The sequence below is a fragment of the Sciurus vulgaris genome (genome assembly GCF_902686455.1).
Source record: "Sciurus vulgaris genome assembly, chromosome: 1".
NCBI lineage: Eukaryota > Metazoa > Chordata > Mammalia > Rodentia > Sciuridae > Sciurus > Sciurus vulgaris.
Window position 1 is genome coordinate 45745732 of NC_136461.1, and position 20117 is coordinate 45765848.

Consider the following 20117-nt stretch of genomic DNA (forward strand, 5'->3'; position numbering starts at 1 on the left):
GCTGCACAATACCCTCTGGTCAGAGGCCAGGGATCCTAAGAGGTCTGCGATGATGCACAGCCATTGAAGCCATCTGGAGGGTCAGCTCAAGGTGCCTGCTGGCCCAGAGGAAGGCCCTTTCCCCACTGGCACCTCAAATGCAACTGTAGAGGGCAGATTTTGTCCCCTCTTTATACTACCTACTGGATATTCCCAGTGGTACACAGAGGGACACCAGAAGCTGCCAAGGCCAGTGAAGGAGATGAAAAGGAGCTAGATGTTTAGGAGGTGCCCTTCGATTTCTCCGTCAGGTCTGTCCCTTCCCCAGACAGTCTTTCATATGGACAGGTGATGATTTTCCGGAAAATCTGGAGCACTATGCAACTGCTGCTTAAGATTGGTCTCTTGATCCATCTGTTGCAACCAGACCACTAGGACCCCCTGAGAAGAAATCTGAAGGCGTCAGTGACTGTGACCCCCAAGACATTCTCATGAGCCCATTCCCTAGGTTTTAGCATCAGGAGCATTCCTGAGACCCTTTAAGTAACAAAGGTTCTGGAGTGCCTGTCACGTATCAGCTACTGTGCCTAGAGCGGAGGGAAGACCACAAGCCTTGCGTGAGGCTGTGAGCTGTCTGTTTTACGGACAGACAGACTACAGACACAACAGTGTTGTGGAGGACAGAACCCAGGAGGTTGTGAAGGGAGAGTCTGTCCCAGGGCCTTTGCACATGTCTTCCTCCTCCCTAAAGCACTCATTCCATCCTTCCCCCTTTGTCTTTCTTGTCCATCTTCCAGAACACAAATTAGAAAATAATTTCTTTCCAGGAAGTACTTCCTAACTCAATCTGTACCCCGCCCCGCTGCACAGAACAGCTTCTCTGGTACTCCTGGATGAGTGGTTCTCAGGCTGGGGTGCACAGTGACATCACCTGGGGAAAAACTGCTGCTGCCTGGCCCCACCCTGGAGATTCTGAATTAATTGGGGTGAGGTATCACCTAGTCCACGGAACACTGAAAGCTCTCCTGGTCTTTCTAAATGGCCACCACGGTTGACAATCCCTGTCTGAGAGGCCTCCCAACACCTGGTGTTCGGGAGTGATAATGCTCACCGGCCCGGGCTTCAGCCAATTTGAACAAACGTTGGCGGCTTGCCAGTCCATCTGTACCAGGACATGCACTGGGTGAAGAGCGGCCCTGCCTGTGCTCAGTTTCCAGTGGTGTACTGTGCAGGTCTGAATTCCCGGCCTGCTGGGCTGCCCTGGGCCAGGACACACAGGAAGCTGCTCTACTCTGCCCCGCCCCACACTACCCTAACTCCCGACCCTGCTTTTCCCTTCCCTGCCCTGCCCTATGCAATGTTGTACTAGGTCATTGTTGAGTACAGGGCTCTGTCTTCCTCTCAACTTTCCCTTTAGCATCTGTCAGAATGCCTGGGATGTGACAGGAGCTTCCAAAATTCATTGAATGAAAAGAAGGGGTGCCACCTCTTCTCCAAACCCTGTCCCCCACACGTATGCACACAAGTGTATGCACTCTCACTTTCTGACCTCATGTGGGGCCCGCCCGTAGTTTTCCCGGAAGATTAGAACAGGCCCCCACCGGAACCACAGAGGCAGCTCCTGCCGCTCAACTAGTTCAATGTGAACGTCGGAGAACGACCAGGGGTCAGCAGGAGCCTCAGGGCCTTACCTTGGTTACCTCAAAAACCTCATCCAAGTCCACCGACGGGTTTCCGTTCTGTAACCACAAGGCATGACTGATGAGCATGAAATGAGCAATGGCACAAAGACACACAACCCTCAGCCCGACGGGGCCTGCTCCTCCTTACCAGCGAGGCTGCCGCAAAACGTTCTTCAAAATCCTCGAATGGGTGGCTGTTCTGAAAGCGCAAGGGATGATGAATGAGGATGAAGTGAGTGACACACAAATGACATGGATTTATGAGTTTAATGATGACGGCGTCGATGGTTTACACTCCCACGTGCTCAGGGCGGGAGCTGTCGCCAATGTACTGTGACACGCTCCCGGCAGAGGCAGATGAGAAAACACTGGTCTGGTTAGGAAACACGGCAGTGGCAGATCTGCAAGCTAAAGTCCACCTTCCTGCAATGGCAGATGCTACCCAGCCTGCCTCAGCAGTGTCTATAGACAGAGCACAATGTCCGTACTTCAGATTTTTCTCTTGAGAGAGAAAATGCCACCCTGTGCTTGAGCAAAACTTAGCTCTGCAGCATAGCGTTGCCTGTATCATTGAACACGTTGCCCTCTCTGCTCAAACGCGGCTCCGTCTCATCTCTGCAAGTTCATTGCTCACCAAATTCCTGCAGCCCTGCTGAAAAGCACCTCTAGCATGAAGAATTCCTCCAACCCCTGAGCTGAAAATCCTCCTTCTCCTCAGAATGCTCAGCTGGGTGCTCCCTCAAGCAGGGACCTTGGGGTATTTAATCCCCAATCCCCAGCAGCTGCCCCCGGGTCCAGCACATGCTCAAAAGGATGCGAATGAATGTGCATCTTAGAGGTAGCTGGCAGTTGGCCAAAACTAATTGTTCTCTTAACTTTCTATTTTATTATTTATATTACATGTTACAGATAATGCATATATCTCATATACATGTAAATTTTAATGACCATGTTTTGGTCCATATGTACAAGCTAATTATTCTTTGGATGGTTTCCAAGTAGCATAACATTAACGTAAATTCACAAATATTGGCATTAAAATGGAGCTGTTAGGCAGGAACAGAAATAACTGCATCAAAATTCCTAATTTTGAGGGAGCTTGGAAGAGTGGGGAAACTATTACTATAGTTTTAAAATACTGCTCATTTGCTGGGAACTGCTTTCACCGTGTTTGTAGAAAATGTGACTATTCTCTCAGCCCCAGTTACAGGATGCAGGGTGGAGCAGGAGAGCCAGTATGCCCACGTCTACATCACAGGGCCTCAGACCAACAACCCGTGAGTCCTGCCATCGGCCACCTGTTTCTGCCAGGAACTGGCTCACCATGACATAGCTGTGACTACAATGAGATGAAAAGCCACCACATTAAAATAACCCCCATTATTGTTTGGTCAGACGTGGGGCGTGGTGGTGAGACCGTATTAGTCTAAGTGAGCCTGTAATCTACGGTGTGGCCTAAAAGGTTAAGGTTATGTCGCTACATCCTTTATAAATTCCCACACTTCTAGGGATTTATGGCAGGGCCCCTACCAACTAGCTCTGGGTCATAACTTTTAATAAAAACATTTTTTAGTGTCCAAAATCTCATTACATCTGTCCAATATAAAAAAGCAAATGGCTTCAGAGCATGATGGATGAATTAAATAAATTTGAAAAACAGCCCGTGGTGGAGTCTCATAAAAACCTCACCATGTCCCACATAATGAAAATGTGGGAAGATCACCAGCGTTGGCGTGAGCCTGTCACCTTCCTGGTGACAGAAGAGGTGGCCTTTGGTGAGGGGCAGAGCTGAGGTGGGATGGGTGATTTTAACATGTTCACATGAAGCTGGGTTTGAGTGACGTTTTGGAACCACACAGATGTGGGCCAAGTCCTGCTCATGCTACTTCCTGGTCCTGTGACCCTGAATGAGGCCATTAGTCTCAGTTTTCTCGTTTCTAAAGTGGGGCTGGTAATGATGCCACCCTCTCTGGTTTATCAAGAGGATTAACTGAGATGTGTGTGCACATTTGTTTAGTGTTAGGCACATAGTACATGCTCAATAAATAGTAGCCATTATTTTGTATCTTCTCAACCCTGTAGAATATGTGACTGTTCTCAGTTTTTTTGATTCATTTTAACAAGGGACACACACACACAGTTTTTAATGTTAAAAACTATTATTACATAATATTAGAAATGGAAGTAGCAGCAACAAAAATCTTGCTGGACCCCCTCTTTCATTCAGATACACAACAGACCTGTGAAACAGGATGCCCAACACTTCTGGGATTTCCAGCCTCAGTGCTGAACTGTGTAGCTCATTCTGAATCCCTTATCCTCTCTCTTGTCTTGCTCCTGGCCACAGTCTTGCCTGACCATATTCTTCCCATCTGTGTCTTTTGTACCAGGTGCTGTGTTAACCTTACTGCTCTGACCGACTTGGTCATGGCTTAGGGCTTCTTTCTTCTGTCTGGGCAACTTTCTGTGATGGCACTGAACTCGATCCAGCCAGGGTGAGATCCTTCTAGCCAGTGCCCCTTTCCCCAGCTGGGTCTTACGGTCAGGACCTGAAACGCATTCCCTGGACTCCCCGCTCCTTTCCCACTTCTCCAACTCTTGACTTACCCACACCTTCCACCAGTTTCAGTTCATCTATATTCAAGTCTGAGTGCTTCTGATAGATAGATACACATTTTTTGGTACTATCATAGCACGCATGTAGCTATTCTCCTTTTATACACTCAACCCCATGTCAAATGTTCCCACAACTTCAGTTTCCAATGAGGTAATTTAAAAGAAGATGTTCTCCTGTGGTGTATCAATACAGTTCTACTCTGAATCTTCATGAAGACACTGAGATAAAGTTCCCACGAGGAGGGTCCCTTCCCGTGATCTCTTTTTGGAGCAGTAGGACATTCTTGCTCTGTAACCATGGAAGGTAACAAGTGAGACCAGATCGACATTACTATTACAGCAAAAATGATAGTGGATGAGATGGGGACTGGGGTGAAAATATCAAAAAGGATAAATACTTACTTAGAGCCCAGGCAGAAACAAGCTGTGGTTCTTGGCCACACAGTACAACCCTTTGGGGGAGCCTTCACGAGACTCCTGGTGCCTGAGTCCCATCACCCGAGGTTTGTATTCTATAGGTCTAGGGAGGGGTGTTGCATTCAGTAGTCTTTAAAAGCTCCCCAGGTGATGCTAATGTGCAGCCAGCTTTGTGAATCACTGCGCTGGGGAATGAACTCTCTGTAGGAGTAATCAGTGAATGTCCTACTGGGAAAACTGGAGGCATCTTGATTGATTAGGTAATTGATTAATTAATTCTTCAACAAACGTTCACTGGGTGCTTTCCACATGCATGTCCTAGAGATTCAACAATACACACCACTCCATCTCATCAGCTGAGAGGAGAGCCAGCATGCACAGTCATTGCAATGCAGGGGTGGACGGGACTGGGCGGAGAAGGACACAAGGCTGCTAGATCTAAACTCCGAACTCAGACCCAGGCTGCAAAAGAATGAATTCAATTATACATTTAGAAGTCTCAGGAGAAATGGATTAACTTAGGTGATTTGTAACTGCACTAAGATGGGTCTTATTAAGGATACCTAGTGATTCCAGGCATTCGAATGCATGTTATCTTTCCCTAGTGAATGATTTAACAAGTAAGGCACATGCTAATGAAGACTAATTCCCTCTGGGCTATCGAGCAGTTTATGTTCTATCACCTTTGGCCACGAGTAAGCAGCCACTTTCCTACTGTTTGGCAACTGAAGAACAACAGTGATAGGTGGGAAATAGAAACGATGATACTGATGAATGGCTTCTCTCTAGATGGCACCATCCAACAGAGTGTCCATGGTGACAGAAAGCTTTCTGTCTCGTGCAACATGGTAGCCTTTGAACATTTCAGGTCTGACTAGTGTGACCAATGAACTAAATTTTAAATTTTATTTCGTTCTATTCAGTTTCAATTCAGCCACATGTGACCCGTGCCTAAGACAGCACAACTCTAGATAAAACATGCTAATGAAGTAAAAGATCAAACAAACTGCCAGGGACTGGGTGCTTCCTAAATGCTAGACCTATTCCTTCCTTACATATTCCCCAGTATTCTTTTAAAGAATATCACACATTTGCATTGGCTGGAATTAAACTGAGAGGAGAATTAAATTCTTTGCTGTCTAGACAGTACCATGAAATCAAATTCAGTTTGCAAAAACAGCAACCACCTTCTGGATATGAAGTTTTTCTTCATTGCCTGGGCCTAACTTTGAGCCAGATAGTGTGGGGCTTTTTAAAGAAAGTTAAGATCATGTTTCAAGTGGAAGTTCATGAAGCTCCATCATCACTCCAACAAAGCAGAAGCCCAAACATGCCAGGCCTCCTGAGATGTGGACTTGAGGCTCTTGCTGGGCTCCATTTCATGGTCCAAAGGAGGAACAATTGCTGCTCTGAAGATATGTCTCCACAATGACCAAAAAGTTGCCTCTAATGACTCAAAGTTGGGCCTCACTTTTGTGGTTAATGGCCCTCCTTCCATCAGCTACCATTTAAGAAGAGTCCAAAGGTTGTCTAGGAGGTTGAAGGATAGGGGAAAATGCTTAAATATTATAATGAAAATTTCATCTTCCCTTTGCCTGAAGTGCTCACAGATGCCATATGTCTACAATTCCTTGGACAATGAACTATTTATGTCACACTTCCTAAAAGTTAAGTTGGTCCTCAAAATGGACTTTCTTAATATGAAGGGAAAGTCAGGAAGGGGACACTGGTGAAAGGAATGTGCTGGTGTCCTTGACAGGCACTGAGGGAAGGGCAGGGTACAGTGGACAAGACTCAGGTCACTAAGCTCACCAGATGGCTCATGAGAATGAATGAGGGGGCCTCTGGGAGAAGTCTCTGACCTTGCATTCCGACCTTTCCAACTTTTCATCTCAAGGAAACCAACTGTCAAGAAGACCAACTGGCTTATCATTAGTCAGTTTTTCATCACTGTGACCAAAAGACCTGACAAGAACAACTTAGAGGAGAAAAAGTTTCTTCTGAGTTCACAGTTTCAGAGGTTCAGCTCGTGGTCGGTCAACCCCATTGCTCTGGGCTGGAGGTGAGTCAGAATAATGTGGCAGAGGAAAGCTGCTCAGCTGGTGGCAGCCAGGAAGCAGAGAGAGAGAGAGAGAGAGAGAGAGAGAGAGAGAGAGAGAGAGAGGGCACTCAAAGAGCAGCCAGGGACAAGATATAATCCTCGAAGTCCTGCCCCCAGTGACCTTATTCCTCAAGCCACATCCTAGCTGCCTATAGTTACTACCCAATAGTCCATTCAAATGATTAATCCATCAAATGGATTAATCCACTGATAAGGTTATAACTCTTTTAACTGTTTCACCTCTGAATATTGCTCTGTTGTCTAACACATGAGCTTTTCAGGGGAAACCTCATATTCAAACCATAAAAGCTGGTATTTGAAAACACTGGACACCTTAACAGTGAGAAATGGGAAGTCAGGGATGGAAAGTAAAAAGTGGAAATCTGAACCTTTGAGTCCAGAGCAATGCTCCATCACTAGCATTTCCTTGGGTCCACACCTTCATTGCTTGAATCTCATTTTCCTCTGCAAAATCGGGATAATGGTGCTTGCAGTGTGAGCTTGCTGAGAGGAAGCGGTGAGAAGACTGGCGTGCACGAACAGCACAGCGACTGAGAGAGCGGAGTCCCAGCAGACGTTAGTTCCCTTTCCAAAGTTCCGTAGGGGAAGAATGGAAGGAGAGGCAGGAGGGAGGAAATAAAGGAGAGGAAGAGAGGGGAAGAGAAAGTGAAAAGAAAGGGAGGAAGGATAGCCGCGGATTGATTTACTTGGTGGGTGCCATGGTTTGAGCGTCTCCTGTGCCCCGCAAGGGTCCCTGAGGCTGTGATACGGGGAGGTGGTGGAACCTCATGAGAGTTGGGCCCTAGGGCAGTGGGGTACGAGGTATTTCTTGTGCAATCTCTTTGGTAGTTCCTCTGTGACCCCTTGCGTTGTTGAGAGAGGATTGTTATAAAAGGAGCAAGCCTGCCCTGGCGGTCCTTTCTCTCTGCTCCTGTCCAAGATGTGACTACTAACTCTGACATATACTTTTGCCATTGTCAGTTTAGCATAAGATCCTCACCAGAACTGAGCTGATGCAGGTGCCATGGCCTTGAACCTCCAAAACTGTGAGCTATATAAACCCTTCCTCTTTATAAGGTTAGTTGTCTCCAGCATTTCATTGTAGTATTGCAACACTGACTAACAGAGTGGAAGAGGGGAAGCTGTGATAGAAGCGTGGGAAACACTGGTTCAGGGAAAGGGGCAAAGTCACCTGGAGAAGAAGCTGAAGGTGCGACAGGGTCTTTCCAGAGAGGACACTGCAACAGGCCCCTGCTCGGGAGCTCCCCAATTTTCAACACTAGCAAGGCTGGTTTTTTGGATGTTTATTCCATTGCTCTGCTCCTGCCACTGCTTCTCTTTCCCTCTCTTCTTCATTTCCATCCTTACCCCTATTTTTGAGCTCAGACAGTGACTCCACATTCTGATGGCCAGATTTTTCTAAAACATATCCAATATATTTTTGAAAATATTCATGAGGATGAGGTTGGCGACAGGATTTGTAGGCGGCTGATGATTATACAATGAGATACCAATAGCTAAAATACAAATGACTAAATAAGCTTCATCTGGGAAAGAGCTACAAATGTCAGGCACTGCTGAGAAATTGTGATGCCTGAGAAATGACTCTGCTATGTTCAGGTCATGGTGCTGGTGTGCTTATGCCTGGCCTAAGACGGCAATACGCAATCATTCGTTCTCATTTGTCTGTTAAGCATCTAGGGGCACAGTCTTGTCTTTTTATTGCATGAGGGAGAAAGAAAACAGGTGATTATCATACAGTTGGTGTTATAAAGGATGATTCATGGAAAACCATTTGTATTTAGTGCCCAGTTAAGAATAGCAACGTGGTTTACACTAGTATTACTAATGTCCTACTACTGGTATTATTACTATTGCTGCTGTTGTTGTTGTTGTTATTATTATTATTATAAAACACTTAGTACCCAGCTCAGTCTTGTTGGGTCAGGGAAGCTGGAAGCAGCAGAGATTTAAGAGGCTAGCAAAGGTGTGTTGGGATTTGACAGTGGTAACACTGTTGTCAGGATGGGTCGGCAATCATAAAAACAGAGATGATGATACAGCTATTTCTATGATTATAGCCAAGATGGGGCTCATGATGGGAATTTCAAAGAAACACTGAAAATCCCAGGGTGGCCCTAATGCTGTGTACGAATGCTGGGAATGCCTGCGTCCTTATACACGCTCCACCTTAAACACGCCTGAACTCTACATTCTGGCCCCAATCCAAGGTCTTATCCTAAAGAGTTGACAGGAGGATTTTAGGCTTTCGTACCCCTTCCTACTTGTGGTTCCCTTGTCAGGGGGAAGGGGCAGCCTGCAAGATGACTCTGCTTCTTCAGTGATTTTTCAACAATCAAACCGATCTGCACAGGTACAAATAAACACAGGCAACTAGAAACCAAAGGGGTTTGGCTTCCAAAAGCTTGCTATGATTTATTTTTAATTATCTCTTCCTTTCTCCCCTCTCCTTTTAAAAATCTATCATTGTAGTTCCACATTAGCAAAAACTCAAGGATTTTTCAAAAACTCCTAACAAGATCTGGCATCAGTTCAGTGCTTTGAAAAGAGAGTGAATTAGATCACAGCAATGTGAAATCGGCTCCTGACAGCCGCTGACAGGAGCCCCGCACACTTTTTGGGAGGAGGGCAGGGAGCTTCTCGAAGAGTCATCTCTTCCCTTGCTGGTGCGCCTTCTTGGAGAGGCCACCGCTGTGGTCCAGATGGTGCCCAAACGGCAACAAGAAATATTGGATGGAGTTGAAATTAAGTGAGAGTAGCAGAGGCTCATGCAAATGTGGAGCAAATCAGAGGCAGTCACAAATGCAGGGATGTCACAGCAAAGGGAAAAATATTCAGGAGGGCTTTGCCTGCTGCTCTGACAGCCGTTCCCTGCAAAATGTTTTTCGTTTGCTTCTCTGGAGGAATGCAGATTTTACAAACTTAGGCATTCATTGCTTTATTTACTTCTTTCTTGCTGGATTTGGTTCTCAAGGGATGAATTTAATAATTAGTAAACTTCTCCTGGATGCTCACTATGAACCAGGCCTTGGGCCAGTACTGGGAGGACTTGGAGCTGTCCCTGAGTGGTCAAGCCAGGGAAACAGAAGACTAACTGAATCAGAGTGCAAGGTGTGCCACAGCTAGGGTACCACATTGAGCATTTCGAGTGCATGGACATTTTCAGTGCTGCACAGTTATTCACTGAACTGAAGACAACTCCATCGTGAAGAGAAAAGAAAGCACTCTGGTTTAATGTGAATAGTATATGACGAGTTCATTCAGTCCTTGAATTTTTCTTTGCATTAGGGCAATGTCCATTTCATAAGACTGTGTTGAAAAGTACCCAGGATAAGACACAGGTGACAGGTCAGGATGATGACTAGCAGACAGTCAGACCTCCATTTGCACCTGCTTATTTGGATCATCTATTAAGTCAACAATTCATCAGACTATCCTTCAGGAGCATAAAGATTTTTGTAGCACGTATCTGATGGCATTTTGAACTGTTTTCGGAATTGCAGAAGAGACTATGGAAATCTCCAAGCTAACTCAACCCCGTATGTATATTTTTTAATGAAGATATTGAGGCCTCCAACTGTCTCAAAATCCTGACAGTGGCAGATTTGGGATGGCATGCCAGGTTACAATCTCCTAGTCTAGTTCCTTTTTCACTCCATCAGGATTCCTCTCACAGTTGTACATTAAGAGGAGGAAGGAGTTAGAGCAGAGAAACCTGGCTCACATCTCACAACAAAAAATGAAGAGCCCAAGGTAACTTTGGCTCACTCATGGAGGACGGGGGCCGGGAGGCAGGGGGAACTGCTACCTAATAGTGTTCTGAGAATCAATGAGGCAATATTCACCAAGAGGCCAGAATCAGAAGACAGCAAGAAGGTTTGAAGTCCAGGTTTGAAGACTGCTATCTTCAACTGTCTCTGATGGATTGCTCAATTTAGAAAGTTCTTAACTTCGTGTCATAATTTCAGCCACCCTCTTAATAGGTCTGTAAGTATGTTTTTTCACCCTTTGAGAACTCAGCATTGTGTATTACCTCCAACTGGTTGTCTTTTCCACCCACATTCATTGAGACAGCTATAACACATCCCCAGAAACTTGGATCTAGTCACTTGTTCAGTCTTCCTCCATGACCCTCGGGATAGATTAGACGATCCCCTCTGAGTATCACACATGTCTAATTATAATGCTGATCACCTCACTGTTTCATTCGAGACTACGACCTTGTACATTCCTTGCATGAGAAACTGCCTTAATCATCGCTGTATTCCAAACTCCTCCATATCCCAGTGGTTAGTGCACAGAGGAAGATTACATTGAATTGATACATTTTTTAAAAAATGTAAAGAATAAATGGATGAACTAGCTTATACAATAGAATGGAAAACTGAACAGGAGAAACTTGGCGACAGCATGACTTATTATATGGAGGGTATGGTGGTCCACATGGTGTTTTCAAATGCTCAGAGTGTATGTGCACTTGTGTGTGCATGCACACACAGGCACACGCATATTCACAGATACTTGGCATTTGCTATTTTAAATTCCAGAAAGAATATCATATCCCTCCTGTCATTTGACTTAATACAGTCTCATAATTAGGGTAAATGGTCCTGGTTCTAATTTCAAAAATACTAGGGAGAAATTTCAGGAAAAGTTGTAAGATCACAGATACAATGCACTTTCAGTCCTCGTAATGTCTGTGAGACATTTTTGTCTAGCCCTTCAAGATTTTCCTGTTACTAAGACCCATCAGTGGATCAAAGATGGCAAAAATCTGAGATATTATTCATTTCTGAAAGTCCTGCCAGTACCTAATCTTATCACCCCTTTGGTTGCTAGCAATTGAAGTAATTGTATCCTACACTTATTGGTCTCTCAAATTTAACGTGTTCAAGGAACTTTTAATCTTCCTAAATCTGTTATTTTCTTGTCTTCTGGTTTCTATAAAGGCCACCAACTCAAATCTATTTGCTAAAGCCTCAAATGTACAAGGTACTAGAGTTAGTCAACTTTGTGTCACTGTAACAAAATACCTGAGATAATCAACTGATAAGAATAGGTCTATTTTGGCTCAGTTTTGGCGGTTCCAGTTCATGGTTGGTTGGTACACTGCTTTGACAAGAAGTGAGAAATCACATCATGGCAGGATTTCATGTCAGTAAAAACTACTCACTCGCCTTATATCCAGGAAGCAAGAGGAGAAAGAAGAGACCAACATCCAATAGTCCCCTTTTAGGGCATGTCCCCAATGACCTAAAGATCTCTTGATAGGCTCCATCTCTTACATCACCTCCCAGTAGCACCACCTTTGGGCCTGGGTTGTTAACACATGGACCTTTTGGGACAGTCAACATCCAAACTATCACATTATTCCAGATTCCTCCTCCCCCATACTGTGACTGCCAATCACTGATGAAAAAATGCTGATTCTCTTGCTAGAGTATATCCCAAATCTGTCTGCCTCCCTCCATCTCCTCTGCACAATTCTCTTCTGCTCAGACTGCTGTTTCCACTCTTACCTGCTTAAGTTCATCTTCTATAGAACACAGTGATCTTAAAAACGTACATACCAGATCATATCTTCAATTACACTTGGAGTATCATTCAACCACTTTCCCAGTGCCTGTGAGGCCGTCCACATGCAGGCTTCCCGCATCTCTGAACTTATCCCCACTACTCTTCTCTTCCACATCCTGTTCTGACCTTAATCTTCTTCCTGTTCCTCACACACACTGAGCCATTCCTGGGTTAAGCCTTTGTCTTGCCTTCCCCTCTTCCTAAAACAGTATTCATCTGGTTGATTGCTTGTCCTAATTCAGGTCTTAGCCCAGGGTCAACTTCTTGGGGAGACCTTTTCAGGCCATGGACCTAAATACCTGTGTACCAGGCTTTTGCCACATCACCTTGTTTGATTCTGTTTGAGCCCTCGCTGCTCTGTTTGACAATTTGCTTGTCTATGGGTAGCTTTCTCTCATGGAGGGACCTACGTAGATATAAGAAGGAACATGGACTGACTCATATGGAACCCATGGCTAGCACAGTGCTTAACATCTGGTGGACAAGAAATGATATTTGTGGAATGGGCGAAGGAATGAATGCTTAAACAGAATAACCTAGGCTGGTTCTAGGAGGTTCTTTCCAGTATTGTATTGTATCTACCTTCAGTAACAAGGAGCTCTGTTTTGTCGCTTTGGTGTCTGTACTGTGGTCTCTGGCTTCTTTTCCACCTTGTCTCTGAGGACTATGTAGCTAGGGTATGAAGATGCATAACTAGTGAGCTCTTACCACGGACTCTGAAAACAGAGACACCCTTTCTCTACATGTTTGCCATATCTGCTCATGAAAGCCACTTTAAGTAAAAGGAGTCCTTATCTAGGTCATGAGTGGCTAAAGATCATTATTTCTGCATTTGACAAGTCAACACAAAGAAGCACAAACTGTTCTTGTGGACTAGAGAAGGGACAGGGTCAAGTAGTAGAATTAAGACATCACTCTTCTTGGTCTGACAGGAATCATGAAGGACAATGATAATTACAATTAATGCTCAGATGGAATTTCCTGTGACTGTATGACACTCTTCTGGGTACTTTGGTGTGTTAACTCCTTTAATTATCACAACAAATGCAGGTGCTACTTCCACAGTGGAAATTGAGGCAGAGAAGGAAGAAAGAACTTTCCCAGGGTTTCATGGCTAGTAAAGCACAGAGCTGGTATATTCACCAAGGTAGGTGATCTTTATGAAATGTGCTCCCAACCATTATGCTGTGGCGAGGAGGAGAAAAGTGTCAGGGGAAGCAAGTGTTAGGCCTAGGGTGACTGGTGAGGGCTCTGGAGCTGCCCTGCCACAGTCCAGCCCAGTTCTCTCTGGAGAACCATGGCCAGATCATGCTGTGTTGTCACAGGGAGGGCAGAAGGAAGCTAGGACTTACTTCCTGGGTGACTGTGGCTTCAACAGCAATATGGAAACAGCCTAGGAGACAAGGCTAAGAGTTTGAAAACAGAAGGAAGGTGGAAGAAACTCTGGCATCTGGGCTGACGCACGCCACGGTGGGCAAGAGGCATATTGCTAGTGATGAGGTCAGCAAGAGTCAGCCTGCCTCGGGAAATGATGCTGAGAGCTCTATGGTAAGAAGGAAAATGGGAGGTGGAGACGGAGAACCTGCGCTAGAGAGCGAGAGCGAACGTCGCCAGAACACGAGGCGCTCCTTACGCAGAAGTGGAGAGGCAGGGGGTTCGTCCTTCACAGTTGGACTTCCTTTCCCTCTTCCCTTAGCCTATCAATCTTCTTAATCATAAAATAGAGAAAACTAGAGTTGTCACATTAACTAAACCATATAAAGTTAGTAGAGGATCAAAATCTGGGGGCAGGGGAGCTTCGTAAATCTCCCTTCATTCATAAATATGTGCAAGAATTATAAAAACAGTTTAGATGCAATAGCACAAATAACTGTTAAGGCAATGTGGGTTTTGCAATCATTGAACTAGACAGAACTCATGAAGCCCCGAGCACATCCCCTGGCTCGTTAGCACTCAGCACACATTGCTTTCTAAGTCACTGCAAAAACAAGTTTTGCTTCTTTCAGTTTGGGGCTATTCATATATATATTTTCTTATTACTCAGGATCATTCATTTAGGTCTTGTTCTTTTTTTTTTTTTTAACTAGAGTTTGTTCATTACTCTCCTATAGCTACTAATAATGGTAGTTAGGGAGAAAGAACCTCACCATGATGATTTATCCACAAAAGCTGAATTACTGTATCAAGAGATACAATGGATATTTATGAGTAAAGTGTATATTATGGCTCTGCTCATTATGATGCTGTGGTTAAGGTTCTGTGAATGTTAATGATCTGTATTAGAGGATTAATGACAGATTCACAGCAGCAGCAGTTCACGGATAACCCAAATCACTTTTCCTTACTTATGCAACAGATCTCCAGGCATCTGAAAGCCTGCCTCAGGAACAAGCACACTGGGCACCTGGGTCTTGGAGGTTGTACCTTCCTTGCTTCAACATGGTTAGCATTACTGGCAAAGAGCTTCAGGAACAAGAAGATAGAAGGTCCTGCATTCTATTTGTAATCTCAGGTGCTCTGGTCTTGGAGGCAGCCTGACCCAGCAGGAAGAACATTCACCAGCTTTGGGCAGCATGGCTCTAGATCCGGGTTTGCTTAAGACAGCTCATGTTTACACCTATTGTTCTGGCATAATTATTAATGGCAAACCCTCTCTGCTTTCAAAAGTGCCCCAGTTTGGATAAACTAGGTCATTCTAGTTTTAGGGGTCAAAGAGAGATGGGCTAGATTCTTAGTTGTGCTTCTGACTGTGCTGAGTGGTTTAGCATTTCTGATTTGCAATATCCCTTACAGTATAGAAGAGACCTACTTCTTAGCAAGCAGTTTGGGAAAGTCTTGAAATAGGAAATGAAGGACCTAGCGCGGTCCCTCATTTGGGTGGGGTGCTTGATATTTGGTAGTTACCACTGTTCATTATCCCTGCCAATTAAGGACTGAATGTTTGTATCCTCCTCCCCCAAATTCTTATGTTGAAGCTCAGTTTCCAATGTGCCCCCCCCCCCCGCCACATGCAAGCACTGAAGAAGGGCCTTGTGAGGACAAAGCAAGAGTTTTATGGTCAACAAATCAAGGAAAGAGTTCTCACTAGGAACCAAGTCAGCCAGAACCCTGAGCCTGGATTTTCTAGCCTGTAGATCTGTGAGCAAATTAACTTCTGTTGCTTAAGGCACACAGTCCATGGTACTTTTCTCTGGTAGTGCTGTAGCTATAGCGCTCTCCTGCCGGTTCAGCCTTGGCTGTTAAACTTGACCTGTTGACATTATTGTTTGGGGTTCTATACACCAATCTCACTCCTCCCTCCAGCAGACTGCACGCACCTTGGTGGCTGGGCTAGGTCTTACTCATGCTGGGATCTCTTGAAGCACTTGGTATAGTAATAGTTGAGAATAGTAATTATGACTAATGTTTATTGAGCATTTATTATGTGCACTGCTATAAATGTCTTATGTGTGTTATTTCTCAAAAGAACTCTCTGAGGCAGGTAGCACAGCCATTATCCTCATTTTAAAGGTGAGTACACAGAGCCATGAGGAAGTTGAAAGAAGTACAGGGGAGGGAGAAAAAGTTTTAAGCCCCCGTAGTTATGCTGCAAAGCCACCCATTTAACTGCATTACAATGGTGCCTTCCAGTTACTTGGTAATCCATGACAAACACAGCAGCAACGGCATCTCTTCTCATTCACTCCCCAGGAATGAGACTCAGGAAAGTAGTACTCCCCACCTTGTTACTAAGAATTCAACAGATAAAGTAATTTGCCTAGAGCCATACAGCTAAGAAGTAAAGGCTGTAATTTTTATTATTCTATTATTCTTCATGATATTTCTGTGGCTTTTTATCCTCCCAAAGAGTAAACTCTAATCTGAATTAATTGTGAAAATTAAACACTAAATGTTTAATTCATGGATTAAATTGTGGAATAACTAAGTTCAAGGCAAGAGACAGCCTGAAGGATGTCTTCCTCTTACCTTCCCGTTTCTCCTGTCTGTGGAATTAACTAGTGGATTCCTCTGGACAGTAGATTTTTACTCTACCCTCTCTGGGTCTTTTCCCTTCTAGAACCTTCTATCCTTCAGAGACATAGTCCTGGAGGGTAAATTATGAAGATCAAACCCAGCTTCAGTCACATCTCCTCTTTTGTCTGTATTGCAGACTACAGGCACATTTCATTTGAATAAAGACTTCCGAGCTTTATGAAAAGTTTGAAGACCACTCTTCTTGGGCCCAAGGGAAAACACTTTTTAACAGAGGAATGGTGACTTCTGCTTTACCCGGAGGTGTTTTCCAAGACACACGGCAACTACACACGCAACCACTGGTCTCTTCCCTCTTCCCTCCTTGCATTTGCGGAGAGCAAACTTCAGGGAAGATTCACCAGTGAGCTATCTACAACTCTGCCCGACTCCATCAATTCTGCCCAGGTGGTCAACCTTGGAAGAAAGAGCCAGATACCATTCAAAGTGGTAATGTGACACAACCCAAGTGTGAGTCAGGGACTGAGAACAGAGAGGAAGATGAAAGGAATTACTGCTGCCTTTGGCCAGAATCAGACTGGAAAGACTGATGGATACATGCTCTTCAAAGTTAGAGCACAAAGCCACGTACATATAAGTGACAGACTGTAGGGGAGGAGACAGGGCACTTGATCCTTCTCACTTTGTTACCTGACTGCCCAAAGCTCACCACCTCAGAGGTAGCTTAGGCTCCAGGTCTGCCTCATCCCCACGTGAGCAGGACCTTCCATACCTACCCCGGTTATCCATTCACGCCCATTTTGCTCCTTCATCCTCACCACCTCACTCCTAGTCTGCATCCCCAGGGGCCCTTGGTTGCCTACCTCTTGATTTCTTTGCCCCAAGACTCAATCTTGTCCTTCTTGTACTCTGCAGTGTATCATGGGGGCTGCTCCCTGTGAAGGATCATGGCCAGGCTCTTTTGCCAACCTGCTTCCACTTAGGTTTGGTCAACAGGAGGCAGTGAGTGTAAATTGGGTGGTAGTCTCTCTTTTTGTTTATTTATTTATTTATTTATTTTTGTGGTGCTGGGGAATCGAACCCCAGGCTTTGTGCACACTAGACAAGCACTCTACTAACTGAGCTGTATCACTAGCCCATAAATTGTGTGGTAGGAAGAAGGAAGATGGTGAATTTCTCTCCAGCCCTCTCAAGGCAGTATTTCTGCAATGGCTGAGTCTTCTGGTGGGTTCTTTCAGCAGGCAGCCCCTCTCCCTGGTACCAACTTCTGCTGGGCAGCTTCCTCTGCAGCCCTGGTGTTACTGGCAGCCCAACCTCCTGGCTCAGCTAACACCACCTCTTGCTTTTGTCCTTCTGCCCTAGTGATAGTAGCCACTCCTGACTAGTACTGATCTAAGTGACCCCACTGTCCCTATCTAACTCTTCTCTCCTCTGCTAACCCATTGTAACTAGTTCCCACATTAAATTACCCCTATTACACTACCTGACTCTCCTGATGGTTGCATTTGGATAATTCCTTTAGCTTTTTAATGGTCTCCTCACTTGCTAAGCCACCTGTCACAGACCACCAGAATGATACTGAGGAACATACCTTTAAGGGTGACACTCTACCACCCCAAAGAAGCAGAGTCTTCTCAGCAGATCTCAGCTGCTCAGCACACCCCAGGCCCTTTGCTTGTGGGGTCCAGCTTCCCTTCTTGTCCTTGCCTTCTGCTCCCCGGAGGCATCCTGTGGCCCTGCCACTCCAGACTGCTCATCTGCCTCTGGGATGGTCAGACTTTTAAGCATTCAGTCCCCATTTCCTGAACACTCTTCCTCCCGCTCCAGTGACGAATCCCATCCTCTTTCAACATTCTACTTGAATTATAACCCCTGGGTGAAGACCTCCTTGAACTTCTTCAGGCCAAGTTTCCTGGCCCTCCACAGTTACATTAATTTTTATATTAATTATTTGTATGTCTATCATTTGGAGACTGATAAGATCCTTAAGCAACCTATCTTACTCATATTTATATTACCAGGGAATAGAATACTCTCTGATAAGTGTAATGTTCTCAAATATTTACTCAATGGATAGATGAGTGAATAAAAGAACAGGAATTGTAAAAAACAATAAAAAATAAAACTTTCTAGCAATTGAAGTTAGGGATCATGAAAGTAACAAAGGTTTGTCACTAGGTATGCGAGCTGAAGACAGTTAAGATTGGTCATTCAAACCTGTCCCAAGTGTTCTCTAGAGATTCTTGCACTGAGGAGAGGCAGAGCAAGATAACTTCTTTTTAACTTTCCTGATGACTCTAGGACTATAGGAATTCAGGATTCTATCTCAGGACAACTTTTATTAAGTGTGATTAAAAGGAAGTTCACCTAAGAAACATCAAAAGGGGAAACCTTCTATTTCACTGTGGGAATACATTGATTCAGACTCCGTCCCTCACTTCTGTACAACCTCCTCTCATGTGACATCTATGTTAACTGCGTTGCCATAATTATAATTTCTCTACAATGTAGTGCTTAATGAGGAAGCGAAACTGACAAATGTTCAGACGAGATTTAATCCAATTATGCAACATCTTGATCCAGATTTCAAACTGAAGGAAAAAAAACCAACTGCTGAATTGTGAATGAAAATTTATTTGCCATAAAAGATGGGAGTTGTGGGGGGAAGCAGGGAGTAGTTGCCGAGAGGATTCCTGCCATTCTTCACTTTAATGGATTGACTCTTCTACAGAGAGAGGCTGAATTACATCCTGGGCAAGGAAAATCAACCCAATGCTGATTGTTAGGGCACGGGGGCCTCATGGAGAAACACGCAGGGCTTGTGGAGGATGGGAGATGGCGCTGGCAAATGAGAATCTTCCTGAGCTTTAGAAGAGGGTGGCCTTTAATGATATTTGTTCTTCAGTGCCCACAAATGTCCATTTAACACCAGGAGAAGGAAGCAGTGTGTCAGGCAGAACAAAGGTACAAGAATAAATTCAACATAACCTTGGCCATTCCGACCACGGTGGAAAGAGGAGAGGTGATCACAACCAAGGCGAGGAAGTCTGGGCCACAGGAGGTAAATGTGCTGCCATGAACACTCTGGAAGCAGTGAGCAACGGGAGATGGGACCTGAGGCTCCAGGACTGGTTCTGATTGGGCTGAAGGCGAGCTGGCAGAAGCTCTGCACTTTTCCTGATCTGGAAGGCCCAGTGGGCTCCACTTCTGCCTCTGCCTTCCCAGCTCTGGGTCTGGGGGTGAGTCATGGACTTCTTTAAGTCTCCGTTTCTTTCTATGTAAATCACACCTACCTCCTAGGATTGCTGAATGCTGAAAAAGAGATAAACTGAATCCAGAGCCCAGGCTGCCCAGGGCACATGGCAGATGCGTGATAAATTCTATCTACTTTATTCACAGCTGAATTAGCCTTAAATTCTTCAGACGTATGATTCGTGCCAGCATTATAAAACAAAGGAAGGAACCAGATCAGAGGCTGCATGTCAAATCCAATCATTAGGATTTTTGTTAGTTTCTCCCAGGGTGGCTTCTTTTCAGGATCTACCAAGCAGATCTGTGCCTTGTATTTCAAGCTCGGAAGAAGAAAACTATGAAGGAATGTAGTTTTTAGGCACCTACTTTGTGCCCAAAGCTTGCCCAGTGATCTGACTTGGTTATGACACCTGATAAATTGCTTTGCACCCAAAGTACTAACATCACAGGGTGACTCTGGGACTTACCCACCATGAGTTTTACAGCGGGTCACTCTAAAG

At 44.8% G+C, this 20117-nt stretch overlaps 1 protein-coding gene across 9 annotated transcripts in view; it reads right to left on the reverse strand.

Moving 5' to 3' along the window:
• The window catches only part of DAB1 (DAB adaptor protein 1), a 400428-nt gene that overhangs the window by 31742 nt on the left and 348569 nt on the right, over positions 1-20117 (reverse strand). For 4 of the 9 annotated variants that reach the window (XM_079101840.1, XM_079101839.1, XM_079101844.1 and 1 more), the window contains 2 exons: positions 1810-1860; positions 1671-1718 (listed from right to left, as the gene is read on the reverse strand). The exons of 4 other annotated variants lie outside the window; for them this stretch is intronic. In XM_079101840.1, coding sequence (XP_078957966.1) covers positions 1671-1718; positions 1810-1860 — 99 coding nt within the window. The remainder of the gene's footprint in view (positions 1-1670; positions 1719-1809; positions 1861-20117) is intronic. One more of the 9 variants, XR_013757496.1, reaches the window with a different exon arrangement.